Below are 20,263 nucleotides of genomic sequence, written 5' to 3'. Positions count from 1 at the left end.
TTATCTAGAAAGTGACACTTACTGTGTGAAAGCCCTTTCAAAGTCAACAGAAGAAATATCTACATTTGAATTTAAAACAAATTGCAGTATGTGCTGTTTGAATGGTGCTCTATTATAAAATTAATTAAAAAAGTAAGAAGTCAGCTGACAGTGCCCCAGCCAAGCCTTCCTTTGGTTCCAAGTATTTATAAGGCCAGGCAACAACAGTGTTACAGTGGGCTGGTAATGTACTAATGTAAAGTATCTTTTTTGAAAGGTCAATTTGCAATACCAGAATCTAAGATATTAGTGCTCTGTAAGACATATCAAGCATCACGTTTATTGCACTGTATAGGATTATGCCCTAAAATAGAAACAATTAGTATTTATTTTATAATTAGTTTTCAAAATTCAGTGGCAAGAATCAGTAAATACTTTATGCCCCACAACACCTTTTAAAACCCACTAGGTTTTCTTATAAATTAAAGCCTCTTAATTCTTTACAGCTATAAAAATAATTTTTTTAAAACTATCATTTTTAGTTTCCATTGACAATCACTATTTCCAGAAAACAGCCGACAGTGACATGATACTAACAGATAAAAAGAAAAAAGAAACCCAACGTTCTGCAGGTGAAGCAGGATGCAGAGTGATGCTCTACAGTCATTTATCTTCTAGGAACAGTCTTCTAAAGGACAAAAAGTTATGCACCAGAAATCATGATATTTCTCATCTAGATTATTTAAGCATATGAATGAAATCCTAGCTTCCCTATAAATGCTGTATAAAGAACACTACATGCCACGAGAGGGCAGCAAAGCCCGTTTAAAAGGAAGTCTTCTAGGCTACTTTCCTGTTGTAGCCTCTCTATTGCTCCACTGATCACATGCTCAATTCTGTGCCAGAAACTAATTGGGTAGTTTTGATTAGATGCTCACAAAATGCATGGCTCTAATTAGCATACAGTCATGGAATTGCACGTGTGAATGGGAAACTGTTTAGCTTTTTTTTTTTTTTACCTGAGCCTTCATGTAAGTATAAATTAAATGTGACAATTTATCCAGCAATTAAAACAGAAATTAAGAAACTTGTTAGCTTTTAACAAATATGCTATATATGTGTAGTAGAACTGCATGTATACAATACATTTCACACTCAGGACTATCAAGCCTTTCTTCAGTCTAATTTGGGAACCATCCCTTTTAAGACTTCTAAGATGACTATGCTGCAACTGGGAGACTCCTGTCTAGCCTGAGAAACCACGTAAGATGATCACATTAAGCAGGACCGTAATACAGGAAGGCTGAAATTGTATCCATTGTGCCTAGAAGAACCTGTCATACTTAAAAGCACACAAAAAGCTTCACCTTGTAAAAACCCTGGATCTATTCTAAAAAACAGTAATTTAATAGGTAATTAGCTTTTCTTCTGGTGTAGTCTTTTATTACAGCAGCAGTGTTATAGCTCAGTGGCAACTGTGCAGATCTGAAAAATAGTAACCCCCCCCCAATAAAAGCATATTGTCATAGGTACTTATTATATGCAGATATACTCTTCTATACAATGGACTATTTCTTAAATATTGTCCTCATTACTTTCTCAGTCCAAGACCACCAAAGCATTAGTGTGGACATTAAGGATACCTGTCCCCTTCTTGAAAACTCTGAGCATGAATAGCTTAGAAATGGAAAACTGAAATCTGAATTCTAGTTACCCAAATCCTCCTGATTAGCCTACTGCATCCCCATGTTCTCCTAGAACTCAGGACACTTGTTTTACAGATTCTGATTCTAAACTAGAAAGGTAACAGCCTAGGTTTTACAAATTATTTGGGGAACATACCCTACTGAAAAAAGCACCTAGTCTAAACACCTCAGCAAACACTGAAATTTTAAAAGACTTTTTTCAGGCAGCAGTATAGCCACACAATTACAAGCCACTGGGGAATAAAGTGTGCAGTTCATCCTATAGATAATCACTTAGCTATCACATCTGATCTCATAAAACAAAAGATCTCTGATGCAATGAATAATATTAAGTTGGTTTACAGTTTAATTGAACCTAAATCCCTGCGGCTAGTCGATAGGGAAGAGGCACAGAGGTATAAAGGGGATAAAGACCATGTAAAACAGAGCCTTACTAAGCTTCAAGAACACAAAGCATGTTAAATTACTAACTCCTTAACATGAATAGCATATTTAATGTAAAGGAGAAAATGAAAAAAATATTACAAACTAGATTTAGGCACATTTATTTTGACAGCATTAGTCTGTTAGTACTTATTACCAAAGTCTTTCTTCAATCATTTCTGTATTTCTACAATCATTTCTAACCAAGACATAAAACATTCACTGCACAGTAACTGCTGTTTAAATGTCGGTAATATTATTTTCTAGTAAAATATGTATGAGTATATATAACACTTTAAACTTGATTTCTACAAAGTATTTGTTCATCTGTAAAAATGTAGTTTCATCTCATACTCAGATAAAAATTTCATCTTCATATGGGAAATAGAATTACACATATATATGTACACATTATGCATATATACACGTATGTATATTTTGTGAATCAATGCAAGTGCTTATTATGCCTGGTTTACCAAAGCCCTACAAAGTAGGTACATAGCCAAAACAACGCAAAGTTCCCCATACTATCTTGCCAAGGGACCTTTACTCCTACCCAGAACGACCACTTCTGAAGATGAAACAACATCAATCTAAACTACTAACAAGCTTGGCTTGCAATGGACAGACAACAATTACCTCCAAAAAAATCCTAGTCTACACCCAACCTTACGATGCTGCAACGTACCATCAAACAGAGTAAGCACTACCAATCTAAAAGGATTTTTTAATAACATAGGAAAAATAATTCCTCTTGCAGTTTTTTGTCCCTGGGAGTGAAAGGGTAGTTCAAATTCATGACCTTACTGCTCCAACTGATTACAGTAAAGCAGCAGTTACAGACAACTGACAAATTCCTTCAAATACAGCAAAACTGACACTAAAACAAAGTTATTACCACATTCCTATTTTAGGATGTTGGATAAGAGTTAGTGAGAAGAGATAAAAAATAGTAAAATATCATGATTTTTTTGTAAAAGGGAAATTGGTCTTTTAAGCTACAAATTGCAGCAGCGTCTGACAAAGGGGTTATAAAACCATGCACCCTTTCCCAGTATTGTGCTCAAGTATTCTGGTGGCTGAAACAGGAGCAACCGAGTTTAATGCCCATTTTAAAACAGGAGTTAAAACTTAGCTGAACCTGTTGATATAAGCAGGCAGGACAAGTTTTGAAGGTGGAGGGAGAGCTGCATTTGACAGGCATTATCAGAACACCAGCGGAAACTGCATGCACACATGAACTTACAATGTTGTTCTACTCTGAAAAGTGACTACGTGATAATCATACCCTTCTTAAAATATACTCCCTGTTTGATTTCAGGTATAACTTCTCATTTGGTGAGAAAGCTTTGCCGCCTTATTTTTATTTTTTATATGTAAGAACAAAACAAATGCTTCCAAGAATGGTTGATGAACACACCAGAATAAATTTAACAGGACAGACAATTAACTGCAGAAATAGTCTTCAACTTTTTGCGATGGTGCACCTTGGATGTAACTGCGCAAAGATGGGACACAGGGCAGAGCGCAGGAAGTGCTAAAAAAAATTACTGCATTTTTGTGAAAGAAAAAATCCAGAAGACCTCAATTTCCAAATTCCCGATTGATTCGGTAAGGTAGCAAAAAGTTTACCCGTAATCAAGGTCCACTTCATTTGGAAGATGAAGAGGCAGTACACATGGAAGCCAACAAGGCTGTGTCAATTTTCAGAGTACAACTGTACATTCTGGCCTTTACACACTGATCTAGTACATGATTTTAACAGTTATGCGTAGTTCACACTGCCAAACAGTCCGAAATGGATTAAAATCAGCATTTAACAATTTCTGCTGACAGACATAATCCTCCATACTGAGTGCAGCTATTTTCTCAGAACTGAAAAAAGTCTTTTATTTAACATTTATCAAATGTGAAACAACACAAAACTAAGCGTTCTGAATTTTAGATAATGCCTTCCAGAATTTGGTTTAAGTATAGTTTTCAGTAATATGAAAACTATCGTGAAAGTACTTTGAAAAGAAAGAAAGAAAAAGATTTCCATGATAACCCCATTGTCAGATGTTCAGAACTTTCTCAAAAGCCTCCATTTGGGCTGAAACTTTCCATGCTTGGTCTCAGCCCAAAGGTGCACTTTGTAGACCTGAAAAAGGAAAAAAGGTAAGTAAAAAAAAAACAAAACGTGCTGAAACATCCCCTTGCCCAGTTTTACTTCGGGTATTCAGCACTTAACCATGAAAGGGATACTGAACTGTAAATGTAATATATTTAAATTACTTTTAACCTTGTTACACAAATCACTCGCACATTTCTCACTTGGAAGTATATTTTAGTAGGCACTTGTACATTTTTTCCTGTTTTAGTTGCACTAACAGAAGTACAGGGAATTAGGTTGCCTATTACATGCACACAACTGTGCATTAAATAGTTACTGGCACAAAAGGCAACTCAATCGTGAAATGACATCCAGTTTCATTGTATGATTTTTAGCATCCAAATTAGATGACCACAAACACTTACAGCAAAAAAAGGCAAAGTTTATCAAGTAACCTCAGGTTAGAGGTATTGTCTTCTAAATACACTGTAGGCTGTGGTGGGCTTTTAGATTTTTACTTTTTTTAAAGAACAGTTGAGCTCCCATGTCATGTAACTAGCTCAAAATTTCAAAAAGATTACCATCATCATTCCTTAAAAAAATACATCTGATAACAGAGAGCCACTACTGACAAAGCCTTTGCTACCTCTTTCACAAATGCATTTTCTTTTTTTCCACCAGCCTGGTGATAAACTATTGTCTTACTGGCAAAGCATCCGGGCCATAAGGTAGTAGGCTCACTGATTCAAAAAAATCACCTTTCAATACATTTTACATTGATAGCTTTGCTCACTTTTCTACTTTATCATGGTAAGGGGCAGTAGTGAAAGTCATTTCACTGTTACACACAGTATCATCTTAAAATGGCAATACACTGAAGTAGAAACAAAAATAATGCACCTTTGCTTGTCATACTATAGAAACATAATACAAAAAGGACCAATAAGTCTTACTGGGCTCTCTATCGGGCTTCTGCAAGGGAGGAAAAATCAGTTGTTGGCCTGATACTGCAAAAAGCTGAGTGCCCTCCACTTTTCAGGAATGGCCCCTCTTCACTACAAAACTGTTTAACAGCAAAGGTAATGTGACATCTTTTATGCAACATATATTTTACACATAGAAATACATACACACATACAAACAAAGTGTTTTTTTGGTGTTTTTGGTTTTTTTTTTTTTTTTTTTTTTACCTAAATGCAAACTGGATGAGGATCCATGTGATGAAAGTGATGGCGGTGGCGTAAGTGAATGTCCTGGCGTTTGGCTTGGCAGAGGCATGCCTATTGGACTTGGAGAGGAGGAAAATCCCAGACTATTGTAAAATGGCTGCCCTATGGGTGCTAGGCTGCTACTAGATCTTTTGTACAAGTCAGAGCTAGTAGATAGAGAATCTCTCCTTGTGGCACTACTACTTGCAGAACTGCCAACTGAAGAAGAAATAAAAAGACCCTAATTACACAGTGTCAACTGAATAAAACCTAGCCCCAACTACAGCTGGGCAATAACAGATGTGATCACAATAATTACAGCAATCGTTATGACAAAGACAATTACTGTGATAACCACACATGCTTTTAAGAAAATCTAATCGGGTATAAACATACCACTGGTAAGTAATTTCAGCAATGCCCATGTCTTTCAACATTTCATTCTAGACTTCTGACAGTAATATTGCAGTACTCTGTTTTAACCGCCTGGCTTCAGGCTTTGGGACAAATATGGAATTTATGAGATTACATTACACTGCCACTTTACAGAATAAATGATTTTCAAATTATTTCCACTAAACTCTTTGACATATTTTTTTTCACCATAAATTATTAGTCAGACAGTGACACTCAATTTCAGGAAAAAGGCTAGAGACAATTAATTGACTGTTGTTAAGGGTTCAGAAAATAATCTGCGTTGCTGTTCAGCTGTTTCTGAACTTCCTCTTGTTTGTGAGCCCCTCACCTGTAGGAAAAAAAATGACTACTTAAAACTCCCTATGCGAATTATGGTTCTCAAAGAAGTGTTTTGAAAAGATATAAAGAAGGATTAGGCAAAGAAGAAGAGGAGCAGAACAGAGATCGGAAAATTAAAAATGTAATTTTACTGCTACCAGTATTTCTGAAAATCAAATTAGACTAGAAGCTTTGGATAACAGTCTATTAGTGAAGGACTCATTATCCTGCACAGCATCATTCTGCATGGCGATGAACAGTCTAGAATAAATTAGGAGAACAATAAAAAAGTTTTTAGAAGTGTTAAATTCTAGTATCTGTTGCATACTAGTGAAATATTAAACTAGAGTGCCTATTTTAAACACTGGAACATTATTATACTTATGAACAAACCCCAAATTATGGATATTTTGATAACAAAGATGGTTCTTAAGCTGAATTTGGAAAATTGATTTCAACTTCAAATTAAAACAGAAAAGGCCAGAATTTATACTTCCATAATCTTTACCCTTGTCAGGTACCTTCCTACTAAAGCTGGCAGCATGGCCCAATATAAAAGGTCACCTGATACTTCTCATTTTAAGACAATAGGGGTTTTTTTTTTTCTCCTAAGATTAGTAACTTGGTTAATATTTTTCATGGCAGGTACCTGCTTGGACAAAATTTTTCAACGTTCTACTCAAACACTGCCATTTCAGAAAATCAGGCAAGGAAAGATGCTTTATCCTTAGCAAATTAATCCAGGTACCTATTATTTGAGAATTCAATGCTTTCATGTAGTCAGACCAATGTGCTAGCAACAGGAAACCTTTATTTTCATGCTCTCTTTGATTGAGCTAAAAATCTTAGCAAAAGCACAGTTCATACAAGTTCAGCACAGATCTGTTACAGACTCATAGCTGAAAACTTAAACTCCTGTCCATATACGGCACATCTGAGATGGCTGATAAAGGTTTTCCCTGCAATTGAACTTCTAGGCTTCTCTGTGCCATGCCAAAAATGGACTCTGAAACGGCTGTCCAAGATCCCATTTTGTGTTCGCAAGGCCCATCAGGCAGTGGGGAAGTTTTCTATTTCAAATGCAGAGGAGACAAAAGCCAAACATAAGAAATAGGGAAAAAGAAAGGGGGTGGGGGAGTGGAGGGAGAGAGAGGGAAGAAACCACAATGAAGAAGAGAAAAAGGTCAGACAAAGGAGACTGCAAGAAAACCGGCAAGCACTTTCAAAACCAGTGGGACTGAGGATGGAAAGAAAGCAGATCTGGAGGAGAGGTAGGCTGTAGAAGGTATATGTGACTGTGGGGCAAAAAGACTGGAATAGTAAGCTGATGATAGGAACATCACACAGTACAGGCAGAAACAGAACCATATTTGGGAGAGTGAGGGGAAACAGGAGGTAAATGTTGCCTGGAAACTGGGAAGGAAGACATAACTAGAGAAGAAGCCAGAAAGAAAAGATACTGGACTAACTAGGCAAGGAGATTGAGAATAAGAAATGAGAAGAGAAAATTAAGGCAACAGTTGAAAGAAATCTCAAGATTTGAGACTAGCTCTACAGGTTCTGGCTCAGCTAGTGAACCATGTGAATGTTAATACAAAGCTACACAACGGATTGTTATTGTTCCAACTATGAAAAAAGCTAAGCAAACTTCAGCTGTCTTTCAGGGTTTCTTACTCAGATAAATTACTGCAGCCTAACGAGTTACTGTGAACCAGCTGAGCTGCATTTTCACACACACAAGCAAAGCTCACAAAAACCAGACGGTAATTTGAATTAGCTTCCCCCTCTTCACCACTGTCTAAGCTAATGCAATTACACTTGTTACAAGCCAGAAGCCGGCAGCTGCAAAGCTGCCCTCGTTGATCTAATTCTTAGTTACTTGTTAAGCTGCAGTAACTTATCATGTACCTAAACCTTTAAAATGGAGTATGAATAACTTCATAATGAAAGAGCAGAGACTCTAAAGTACATACAGCCATATATATGGCATGCTCGCCTCTTCCTGTTTTTCACTTTATTGTTCAGCCATACAGCTAGAACATGCTCATCTTTGCGTATTTTGCAGAGCTATTCCCCCCCCCCCCCCGCAACAACTAAAAACATAAGGGCAAGATCTGTGTTGCCAACTGTCAGTCTTCACAGTTATATTTTAACTAAACTTCAATCTTTACAACACACTGAGGGGAGTTATAAAGAAGCTGCAACTTTGACAAATAAAAAAATAAACTTGTTTTTAATTTGCCTAAACATGCATTAACACCATTCGTATAAGTATTCATTTGTGTAATTCAATTCATATATACATATATACAGGTCAGGAACTCTTTAAAGAAATGATCAGGAAGCATTTTTTTAAGTGGCTACTACAGCAACTACAATTTATACTTGGCAGCTGGGCACTTTCAATATACTTTTATTCCAATGATACTACTAAAAATATTTCAGGTTTAGACAGCACCTTTCATCAGCACTTCTCAAACTGCAAAAGCACAGGCTTCCTTCTTCCCTGTGGAAACTACCATGCTCATTAAATCACCTAGGATAATGCTGCAAAATTTCAGCATATGCTGAAGGCTTTGGACAAAGCTCTGGAACTGACCTTTGCTGTAAGAAAAAGGCTTAATCTCCTGTACCAGAAAGAACTATGCTGATTCTTAAGTAGATACATGACTAATATTTGTATTCTATGGAGTTGTCCTTGCTGGATAAAGACGTTCATGACTTAAAACTATTCTATCTAGAGACCTAAAATGGGTGCACTGTATTAATTATGCAGATATACTTACACTCACTACCTATCAATGAAATGAAACTGTACCTAGAGCAAAACACAGCTGCTAAGAATTCACTGAAATCCTACCAAGTAGCTCACGACAAATTATATTCCAAAATACAGCACTTGGATAGCACAATTACTTTGTAAGTAAGATTTACCTGCTGCAGTATGATGGAAAATTAAGAAACTCTACATGACTAAGTAGCCTTTATATTTTCTTTTAAGTTTTTGTTGTTTGTGGTTTTTTTTTTTTAATTAAAGACAGTATGTTTAAAGTCTCCTACTCCAACTCTTTAAAATCGGTTATTAGAGAGGATCAGTGTAAAACTGGATTCTGAATTTCCTAGCATTAATTTGGCTAAAGTAAATAATTTTTCAGATTATTTTATGAAAAAAAAAAAGAAAAATCTCTGTGTTGGTATGCTGTGTATTTGATGTCACTATTCACCTCCACTTAATTACCAAATAACAGGTATGTTTTAACACTGAAGGGCATGTTTCTCCTTTTGTTTTTCCATATATTAAGCTATCTTTCTTTCAACATGTAATTTAAAAAAAATTATTTCCCTTAGGTCATTTAACTTTGAAAATAATACCATCAGAATACATAAATTTTCTGCAATTTCTACCCATCTGCAAGATACGTAAGATTATAAATATGCTCCACTGGTATTATAATACTACTACTAATAATAATGATCATCCAGTGTTGTAACTTAGAGATTAACAGCCAAAGGAAATATTCTTTAGGAAAAAGTATTTCGCTTGCCTTACTAATACTGAATCTGAAATACAGGAAAACCTACCTTGCATGTTTAAAAACTGAGAATAAGAAATTTCTGCTATAGAGCAGAAATGTGATGGCAACAATACTATTTTTTTTTTAAATACAAACAGGATGATAATATTCAGGAACATCTGTTGTAATAATTTAAGGCCCCACACTTGCATAGAACTATTTATACTTAACTGTTATCTGAGATTAAACAAACTGAAGTTAACAAGGTCTATTCTTGGGTATTAAATCTTTCCGTTTTATAAATCCCATAAAGATGTTATGGAAGCAAACACTTCAATATAAGATCAAATTTAGAAAGTAATACGCTATTTGATTTTTTTAAAAGTTAGGAATTTTCCTGACATGAAAATTACAACAAAAGAATGCATACCTCAAGAGTCATCAGTAGTTGTTTTAAACACAGAATGAAGACTTCCTTGAAAATAAAAAAAAGCTTACTAAAAACAGTAACAAACTTCTGGGGCAGAGTACAGTGCTCAATATGGAAAAATATTTTAGAGATATCTATGACTACAGGATACTCTTCAAAAATGCATCTTGTATACAGAGCCCAAGTGAATTTAAAAAACCCTTTTTCCCCCCTATAATTTGTTTTAAACTTGAATAACCTATTTTTGCATTCTTTTTAGAAATGTATGTGTATATAACATGTCTGGATACAGATACATTTTTTTTTGCTTAACACAGAAATATCACATAATTTCCTCACTATATTAATAACCTACCTGATGAGCCAAATCCACCAAGTGCAGAGCCGATAGCTGCTCCTAAAGAGCTGCTACTTCCAAAGCCAAGAGATGTGCTTCCTGGTTGGCCAGGACCATGTGAAAAAAGGGAACTGCTCTGGGAGTTATTGGTCAAAGAGTTACTGCCATAAAATGAATTGGATTGTAGGCTACTATTTGTTTGCTGTTGCTGTTGCTGTGGCTGGGCACCAAGTGGCCGAAATAGACCATTCGTGGCTCCCGCGAGATTGTTTGCTGTTCCTCCAGCTGAAGCAGCTGCAGCTGTAAAACACATGTTTTCAATCATAATTACTCTCTCAAACATTTCTGACTGAAAAAGGACTACTCAGATCTAAATCGTATTGTCTTGAAGCCCTCTTAAACAAGCAGAAATTCACATATAAAGGACTAAAAGAGACTCTATAGTATTACACAGTCTTAATTACCCGAGGAAAAAAAAATTAAGACAGCATATATTGTAGGCTAGTCAAGGCTGTAGAATTGTTAATGTAACTGAGGGAATTTTCAGTGTAAACGTGTTAAGACATTACTGTTTACTGAACTGTACTTTTATATCCAAAGTTGCAATAGCAAAGTTACAGCCAAGAGTCATTCAAAGCCATCTTCAGCTACTGATGTCAGAAGCGAGTTCTGTATAGAGAAAGCAGCTTATAGATTACCTTAAAATCAAATTTTCTCAACAGATTAATTTAATTAATGTGGTGTTAGCGTGTTGGATTTTAACTTAACAAATGCAATAAATACAATGGTTCAGTAAGGTAGTACCAGACCTTATCACTGTGTCCTGGTTTCAGCCAGGATAGGGCTGGTTTTCTTCACAGAAGCTAGTGTGAGACTGTGTTTTGGATTTGGGATGAGAAACTGTTGATAATGTGCTGATGTTTTGGGTTGTTAAAAGGGAAAAAGAAAACTAGAGACTTTTGATACAACTAATTCTCTTCTGCTGTTCATTCTATAGCTTTTCTTCCTTGCCACACTTTTCAGGAGAAAATACTTCCAGGAGAAAAGCATAGCAAGGCCCCAGAACACTCCATCTTCCGCCAGGCTGAAGCAATGAAATGATGCTTCCTAGACGACACCATTTAGGGGTCGATGAGAAGTGCATGTTATATGCATGGGGAAACGCGAAAATGTTCGTATCTGACAAGCAACAATATTTGCAGAAACATGCCTGTACATGTATGGGGAGAGGACTGTAAATCTGAATTAAAAAAGGAAAACTACATCTCTGAGAAACAGCAGTGTCTCTCAGAAAAAGGGAGGTGACAGAACAAGAGAGCATGTATGGTACATCCTTCACAACTAGAAAACTTCACAGATGCAGACAAAGCACATCAACAATATCAGGTACTTAATCAACCAACATTACTGGTAAGATTCTGTACAAAAGTGGAAGAAACCTCCATGCAGGATCAAATACTTACCTGCTTGTGCTGCTGCAGAACTGATTATAACAGGAGTTGAGGCCACCAATCTCACTGGTGCTCCAAGGCCAGTTCTCGCTCCAGGGCCTACTACTAAGGCACCAGTCTGGTCATAATAGGCTGTGGGAGCTAGTACTTGATAGCCTACACAACATAGAATACAAGAATTAGTAGTACAGATAGTTTCATATAGCCAGCATTTCTTCTCTCCTTGAAATATTCTGACAATAAACTACAAGGTGGAAAACAGCATTTGTGCCATATTGCCTTAGAACATCAACTGGACATCAAACGAGAAAACAGTGAATCGTAAAACAGTGTGACAAAAATCTTATTTAGGAATGCTCTACATAATTTTTTTAAAACTAAACCAGCTAAATTTAGTAGTCTAAAGTTCAATTTTAGTTTCAAGGTTAACAAACTAAGTTTCTAACACCACAGTGAAAACGATCATTATCAAATCAACTTCTTTTAGCAGTTTAAAATATTCCACATTTCTCCTATACTCCTTTGTACACGGAAAAGGTACTGATATCTATCAGTTAAAGGGCTGAACTATATACAAGTTTAGCATTTCCATATATTACCTAGGTACACCTAGAAGTCAATCTACAAAAACACATTAGGAAAGATATGCTCTATGTGCAGGAATACCATGGACCAGTCAGTTTCACAGAAAGAGAGACTGTAATCCAGGTATAATTTCATTCAGTTGACAGTTAAGAGTTGGAACTGGGGGAGAAACAGGAGTAAAGGAGAAAAGCAACCAACAGGAAAGTAAACAGGATACAAGATATGAATGAAGTGGAAGAGACAAAAAGAACAAAACAAAACAGCTTTATTTAGGACAAGAACAAGAGAACTGATTTTAAAGCTTTGACATTTTATAATGAGTAGAAGAATTTGAATAAGAAACCCAAAAAAAAGGAAGGCAAGAGCTAGGATAGTCTAAGAAAGGTTACTGTCAATGAAAAGATAACACTGCCTAATTTTCAGGTTGACTATTCTTATACAGCGATAAAACAAAACCCAAGAGAATTTCAATATTCCTCCCATGTTCAAGTATATACTGATGCTATTAAGAAAAAAAGTCAAGATTGCAAAAGTCACACATCTATTTTTGTTATGTGTAAGAACCAAGATCTTGCATACTATTTTAAGTCAGTTTCCATGTATGTTCGGAACTAGATCTAGCAGGGTTCTCTCTGAAATACATATGGACCTGAACATAAAGACCTGGGCCTCTTAATTCCAGGCAAGTACCTCAGTCATTAGGCTTCCAAGTCATATTTTCTCCTCCTCCATTTCTAAAACACCTGTGTAATCTCTTCTGCCTAGATGCCTTGCTCCAAAAACAGAGCTGGAAACACCATCTGCCTACTGGCCTGGTTGTTACAGTACTCTGCAAGGAAGCTGGAGACACAGGTCCAAATTCTCTCACAATAAGAAAATCATTCCCAAGGTAGGGAAAAGTAAGAGTGACTGCTGTCTGTTTTACTGTAGTTCTGTAGAGAACACAGCACAGAATATTAGAAGACTAGTGACACAGTAGGAAAGCTCTTTATAATGCGACATACATACCTGCATACATTAGCAATGTTGAATTACTAGTACCTACACCATTTCTACTTCTACCCACAGCACATTCAACTGATAATACCATGTTGGTCCTCCTATTTGTTACTGCTGTATCATATAAACCCACTTTTTCAGAAGTCAGAACTGGCTAATAGTTACCATTATTTACTCTGTCCGCCTACCCTCTTCAAATGTTCAAGCCCACAGATAATGCTGTAGCTGTGTATAAAAAAAGGACTGATCATATATCTACACCCTTGTGTTCATGTGAAACTTAATACAGAGCATTTTCTGTGACTACAGGCCCAATGCAAAATACTTGGGAAAAGCAAAACCAAAAGGCACCTTACACAGTATTGCATAAATTAAATTTACTGGGATTAATACTAATGCAGTTTAATACATTAATTTTAGGTTTTCTAAAATAACTGGCTAGTATTACTGATGAATTAAAAAAATGGAAGCAACTTGCACTTCTCTTTGCATTACAAAATGCCCAATTTCTCTTGATAATTCGTTGCCACTATCGTATCTGTGATGCCACCCACAAACAGGTCACTTAAAATTAGTAATAATAAGCTAGGGCATTAGCATCAAGATACTGTCCATCACAGAAGGTTCAAGATATGCATGAGAATTGATGGGTGCTTTTATGTTCCTAATCTCTGAAATGAACACATTCTGACCTAGAACAGGAGGCCTCTCAGCTTTCTACTCAAATCTACTAAAACAAAGCAATGTAGGGCCATTTGAGAAATTGTTGAGACCTTGATAAATGCACCTGCAGCCTCAAAGGTATAAAATTATTTGCTTTGACATCAAGAATACGATTTCAGAGAGACCATCTCAAATCATATTAAATAACTGAAGAACAGCTCTCATAGCAAAACTTAAGTCTTCTGCTTTCCCTTCTTTCACAGTATTCTACTAACTTTGCACCCCGCTCCAGAAAGGTGAGCACAAAGAATAAAAACTATTTCCCAGAAAGAATAAAAACTGCTTCCCAGCCTTCTCTCATCTTAAGATGGTGATCAGATCTTCTGCTCTCTAATTCCCTGTTTCGGCCTTTATTGCCTCTCCATCACATCATCATCTCCATGTGCCCGTGCAATTTCCCCTCCACATTAACAACTATCAAAGCTCATTTCAGTGCTTTCACATTCAAGCTTCACCGTGGTCATCTACTGCAAACCAAAAAACTAACACATACTCTTTGCTTCCTAATCAGTTCCTAATCACACCTTTTATTCTAGAATTCAACTGCTCTATCTACACTTCCTGTCTCCAGATCAGCAGGGAATATGAAAGTAAACAATCTGGTTTACTAGTACTGTGCTTTGCTGAAATGGTTTCTAAATGTCTCCAAAATGGAGACTCTGAAAACTTTCTGGATTCTTTTCACACAAACCTTAAGTGTTCTTAAAGAATGAGAGGAAATCTGTTCTCTTGGCTTGTGCAGCCCATTCTTAGTGTTGCTCTTATCCATCCAGTAATTTCTTCAGTGTCTTTCACTGGATACTTCACACTCTTCTCAAATTTTTGTATGTAATACCACAAAGCTCTGCCCAGATCTCCTACTCCCTTCCCTGTATGCAAATTCCCTTGCTGATGACACCCAAATGTATGTCAGAGTTTGACACTTCTCTCTACTCAATTTAACAGATGTGACACTTCTTACTGCCAACTCATCTGCCCCTTTTAAGACTACCATCCTGACACCTCCCTCTCCACTCAGGAGCATAACCTGCAAGTCACTGTAAAGTCCTCTCTCCCTGTGTATAAAATTTACAGCTTCTCCCTTCTCGATATTCCCGCGATCCAATTATTTTCATCTGCATACAAATTTGAAAATTTATTCAGCTCTTAATCTTTCATCTTTCCTTAAATGCTACAGTTTTCAGTCTCCCAAGCTCACCAAAACCTGAACCACTATAGCCTTTTCTTTGTCCTGACGAAGATATGCACAGCCTTATCTCTGCATTTGTCCTCTCAAAAATCAAATTCAGAACTTACTATCCTACCAGTAAATTATTTATACTTTCTATAATCATTGTAACTTTGCCAATGCTGTAACTCCCTGTATGTCTGCCACAATTGAATTTGACTTAAATTTCATACTACCTGGAGGCACAGAAAGAACAGTCCACTGCAATGTCACACTTCAAATTCCTCTAGGTAATAAAAAATGCAATGCCAACAGACAGGAATTGGTGATTTTAATGTTTTATACATGTTTTTCAGCCAACTCAATTTATGTGCCCACCTGCATGCTAGATACATTACAGTCAGCGCTAACAGCTTCACTTGCGTGAATTCAGTAGCACTAAGTTGCATCTGACCTAGTCAGTGCAGTCAGTGAAGCCTCTGGAGGGATTCAGCTGACCCGCTGCCAGACATCTATTTTCGGGCAGGCTGAGCAGCTCTGCAGCCTCTGTACAGCAACTGCACTAGGGAGATCTCCACCGAGCACAATGGCTCCTTCGACAACTGAGGTCACATGCAGATTCCTGCATTTGGATGACTAAGGGAGTCTAGCCTTTGTCTGTGATGAGGACTGATTTTATTTGTAGAAAAGAAAAGAATGTATACTGATCATACCATGATGAAATTGGGAGTATCCTCTGACTTTGTCTTGCACACTTATGCAGTCAGAAACTGTCTAGCTTTTAGGAATCCTTGTTACTGAAAGACTTGCTAAATTAGGACTGGAAGAATTTAAAATGCAATTGCACAAGTCCAACGCAAAATGTTTTTCACTTTTGATGGTTTTAAAAAAGAACCAGATTTTTTTTTGAAAAAGAGACTTAAAAACCTGATGGAAAAAGTAACCTAGATTTCATACACTTTATCTTTGCACTTAGGATGAGGTATGTGCCGTAAGTGCTACATGAATAGACCTCCTTAAATAATTAATACCGAAATACTTGAAATATGAAATCTGAAAAATAGAACCACCCCATAGTTGGGATAGCTCATAAATTTCATCCAGCATGAAGGCTGTAGCAAGGAAAAAGCAGCTGAAACAATTTAAAGACAGCAGTGTGGACGAGTTGAATAATATACTCTCATTTATTAGCTTGCAGTGAAGCCAAACTACAAATATTTCCTCTGTAAAGAATATTCAAAAGCTTGAAACTCAAGTTAGACCTACATTTTCTCGTAAAACATTTAAGCCCATTGAAACAAGAAACCCACACATTTTCTACTTGTTTATTACATTATACATGTTGTTCAGTGGTTACTGGGACTGTAATTCAGTCAATATAATTCCCTGTAATTCAGGTTACTGGGATTCACGTAATCACATTTTGGTATCTAGATGGCATTTAGTGATTGTAACTCAATTTTATAGTAAGTGAATAGAAAAAGGCACCTCTGGAGCAAAACCCATTTTATCCTGAATCAGTTAAGTAAAATAGTCAGATGAATCAAGACTAAAAGCTCCTATTTCTCTTCACTAGCTATAAATGGAGCCTTAAGTATCTAGCTCAAGTACAGACATCTAAAACCATATCATGATTCACAACTAAAATGGCTTGTATTCATCTCATCATCCTATATCTTTCTCCTTCACCTGAAAAGAGGAATCACCAGCACTCCCTATGACTCACTACGAAACCAGCTTATGATGATTGAGAAAAAATAAATGTCCTTTTTGTTTATATTTTGAGCCTCACTCCCTGTAAGAGTGTGATCAGTGAGGTTGAAAGCCAGCTGCACACAATTCCTATTACAGAACAGTCTGAAATACTATCATATGAATGAAGTTTTTCTCTGGCTATCCAGGCATACAGCAGATGGGACAAAGAAGCAACGTACAATGGAAAAAGAATGAAAAGGTTCCTGCCCTCACAGAAAACCTCTGGGGGCTTGTGGAGGAGGAAAAAAGTCTTCAATCTTCACAGGACAGGTTCTTACATTACTAAGTTTATGTATTCGACCACTCAAATGATGATTGATCTGACTCAAGGTAAACGTCACAGGCTTTTTAAAAGGCATGGATCACCCCACTGTCTTAGAGCTCCATGTCCAATGCAAGAACTAGTAACTATAAACACTCACATCCCAAAACATACAAAAAAAGGTACAGCTAAGCCTCTCAAGCTTTTGCAAAGATGCTTACAGCATCGCTGATATGCCTCACTGTTTGCCTTCTCCACTGCTTTGTTGAGGTGCAGAGAGAACTTAACAGGTGCCGTTGCAGAACACTTTGCTGATTCCTCATTTTAAGTGAAAGATGCTAAAAGCTGAAGATACTATTCCAGGAGAAGAAATAAAAATGGCAGTTATAAAACAAAACAGACAAGAAAAAACACAAGAGCCAGTCTGTTCTGCAGCAGGAGGTATAAAATCTGATTGTGTGAGGCCAAACACACAATGCAGTCCCGGAGCATCCAGCAACAAACTAACTCTGACTTCCACAGGTTGCAAGGCATTTCAAAGTAGTGCTGACAGAGGAGAGAACCTGTACAAGTCAAATGCATTTGCAGCTACCATCAACGTTATCTAACTTAACTATGTAAAGTCTTAACTTTCATACTGAAGAATGGCCAAGTACACTTAAATTGTTCTTGCTCAGGTAACTGCACTAAACACTTAAAAAAGATGCTGAACGTCCAAGTTAACACATTGTGTGTTTACAACACAAGTACTGAGACTCAGAATAACCCTTTCCCAGGTAAGTCAGAAGCCATGCACACTAAAGGGACCTGAGGCTCCAAGCTTTGGAGTGCTTCCACTTCAAGCATGTTGAGATCTTCAGATACAGTTAAGCAGTAATTTGCTTTTAAATATCCTAATTTTGCATTCTGACTTTTAGATTTTATTATTATATGCCACAAGTAAAACATTACTTCAGAAAGACAAATGAACGCTTCCCTGTTGCATCAGAGTAACCATTTAGACAACTTATGACTTTTTAAGACAGCAGGTAGTTGCTTCATTATATATGAAGTTATCCTGCAAAAAACTAGGATACTCCTTTGTGCATACATTTATAACAATAAATACAGAGAATAAGCTCCAAATCAAAAATGATAGAGGAATTTCCTGTGCTCGAAGAACCCTGTGCCAGTATTTTAATCCAACTGAACAACGATGTAAAACTGAATTCTAAGCAGCTTATCATAAACATAGCAGGACTTTGATAGTTAATCTGGTATCTAACACCACCAATATTTTAAGCTTTCAGTGACTCTTAATCCACTGCTAACATACATACCTGGCATGCCTGTAGCAAGACCCTGACCAAAAGCCAAAGCAGGATTTGCTGCTGCAGCTGCTGCAAGTGACTCTGCCTGCTGCCCTTGCTGACCCTGACTGGGAGTAAGTGGGCGCTGAGTTGCTCCAGCACGCAGAACCTGGAAAACACCAATACAACACCCTTTCCTTAAAACGTAAGAAAGCAAGCCCATTACGTGCTGAAAAAGGTCCAGAACAGTTGCATTGCATATTTGATGCCACTTAGCTCTGAATTTCATTTTGGGAACACTCCACCTTATTGGTTTCAAAGATATATACATACAATAAATAAACGGCATAAACTATTTTGCTGACAAATGTGACAATAAAATATGTGCTTTGCTCTGGACAGCAGAACTCATGTATGTTCCATCAGTGGTAATGAGTATAAAGTAAGGAGGAAAATCTGCAAGGGCAATGCCTTTATAATCTGCATTATTTATTAACTCAACATCTGTACTTCCCTGATAAATGCATTTGTTTACATTATTTTCAGGCAACTGAATGACTAAGGCTGAATACTTCAGAGCTTGTAGTAACTTGTCTAAATAATTAACACTACACTGCCAACAGTACTGTAAAAAATGCACCCACAAAGTTTTAAGAATTCACATTAACACTCCATCACCATGCAACACAGGCTTATTTTATTATGTCCTGACAGCGTATCTCTGGAAATATGATTGAAAAGCAATCTAAATTCTTGCAACTACTCTATTCCTCTTGGTTAAAATAATCTTTTCCAGGTCCAAAATAAGAAGGAAATACAATTTACAATATATCCCCACAGAGTATCTTATACATGATTTGCATAATTTGGATATAAATTTTATAGAGAAAGCAAGAAACTAGTGGAGAGATTATATACATTCTGTTATCAATGCAGTTCACTGATAATAATGATCAATAAGAGGAACGACCCACCTGAATATTAAAATAGTGAAGCTGCTCTGGAACGTCACAGTAACTCAAAGTCACTTCTCATATTACGTTTATAAGAATGGCATTAAAATTAACCATATTATATATTATGGTTATATATGGTTATATATACACACACATATATGTATATATAAAATATGGTCTTATTATATAACCATAAAATTAACCATGCTAGTAACAAATCATAAAATATTTACATTCATTCAAACATAAGATTATAAGATTTGGTTTTCTCCTTTGTGGAAAAAGGCCATTTGTTTACACTGGAAGATCATGTAATGGTTTTAAAAACGCATCCAGAGTCACAGTAGAAAATTAGTAGTTTCTTTAAAGTTACTTAAAGAAATGGAACTTTCAACAAGTTCTTGTAACAATTGCTTACTTTCGATTTACCAAAACATATGGTACACAGTGATGCTGTAATACAATTATTTTGTCACAGAAAAATACGCAGGGCACTCCTTCTTCCCCACCAGTAACAAAACTACTGGTAACACCTTTATTTCTGTACTTTTTAAAGAGACGAATAAAAATGTGTAACATTTCATTTTCCAGCTAATTAATAAAAACGCAGATCAATTTTTTCCTAAGCTTAAAACAAAAAAAATCCTCCT

General features: G+C 36.4%; 1 protein-coding gene across 5 annotated transcripts in view; it reads right to left on the bottom strand.

Moving 5' to 3' along the window:
• PUM2 (pumilio RNA-binding family member 2) overlaps positions 1-20,263 on the bottom strand; it is a 49,143-nt gene that overhangs the window by 11,247 nt on the left and 17,633 nt on the right. For 4 of the 5 annotated variants that reach the window (XM_010287207.1, XM_010287209.1, XM_010287211.1 and 1 more), the window contains 4 exons: positions 18,688-18,826; positions 11,889-12,032; positions 10,444-10,725; positions 5,391-5,627 (listed from right to left, as the gene is read on the bottom strand). In XM_010287207.1, coding sequence (XP_010285509.1) covers positions 5,391-5,627; positions 10,444-10,725; positions 11,889-12,032; positions 18,688-18,826 — 802 coding nt within the window. The remainder of the gene's footprint in view (positions 1-5,390; positions 5,628-10,443; positions 10,726-11,888; positions 12,033-18,687; positions 18,827-20,263) is intronic. The other variant, XM_010287210.1, reaches the window with a different exon arrangement.

The sequence above is a fragment of the Phaethon lepturus genome, unplaced genomic scaffold (assembly GCF_000687285.1).
Source record: "Phaethon lepturus isolate BGI_N335 unplaced genomic scaffold, ASM68728v1 scaffold5105, whole genome shotgun sequence".
In the NCBI taxonomy this organism is placed as follows: Eukaryota; Metazoa; Chordata; class Aves; order Phaethontiformes; family Phaethontidae; genus Phaethon; species Phaethon lepturus.
This window is presented reverse-complemented; position numbering and strand designations above follow the sequence as displayed.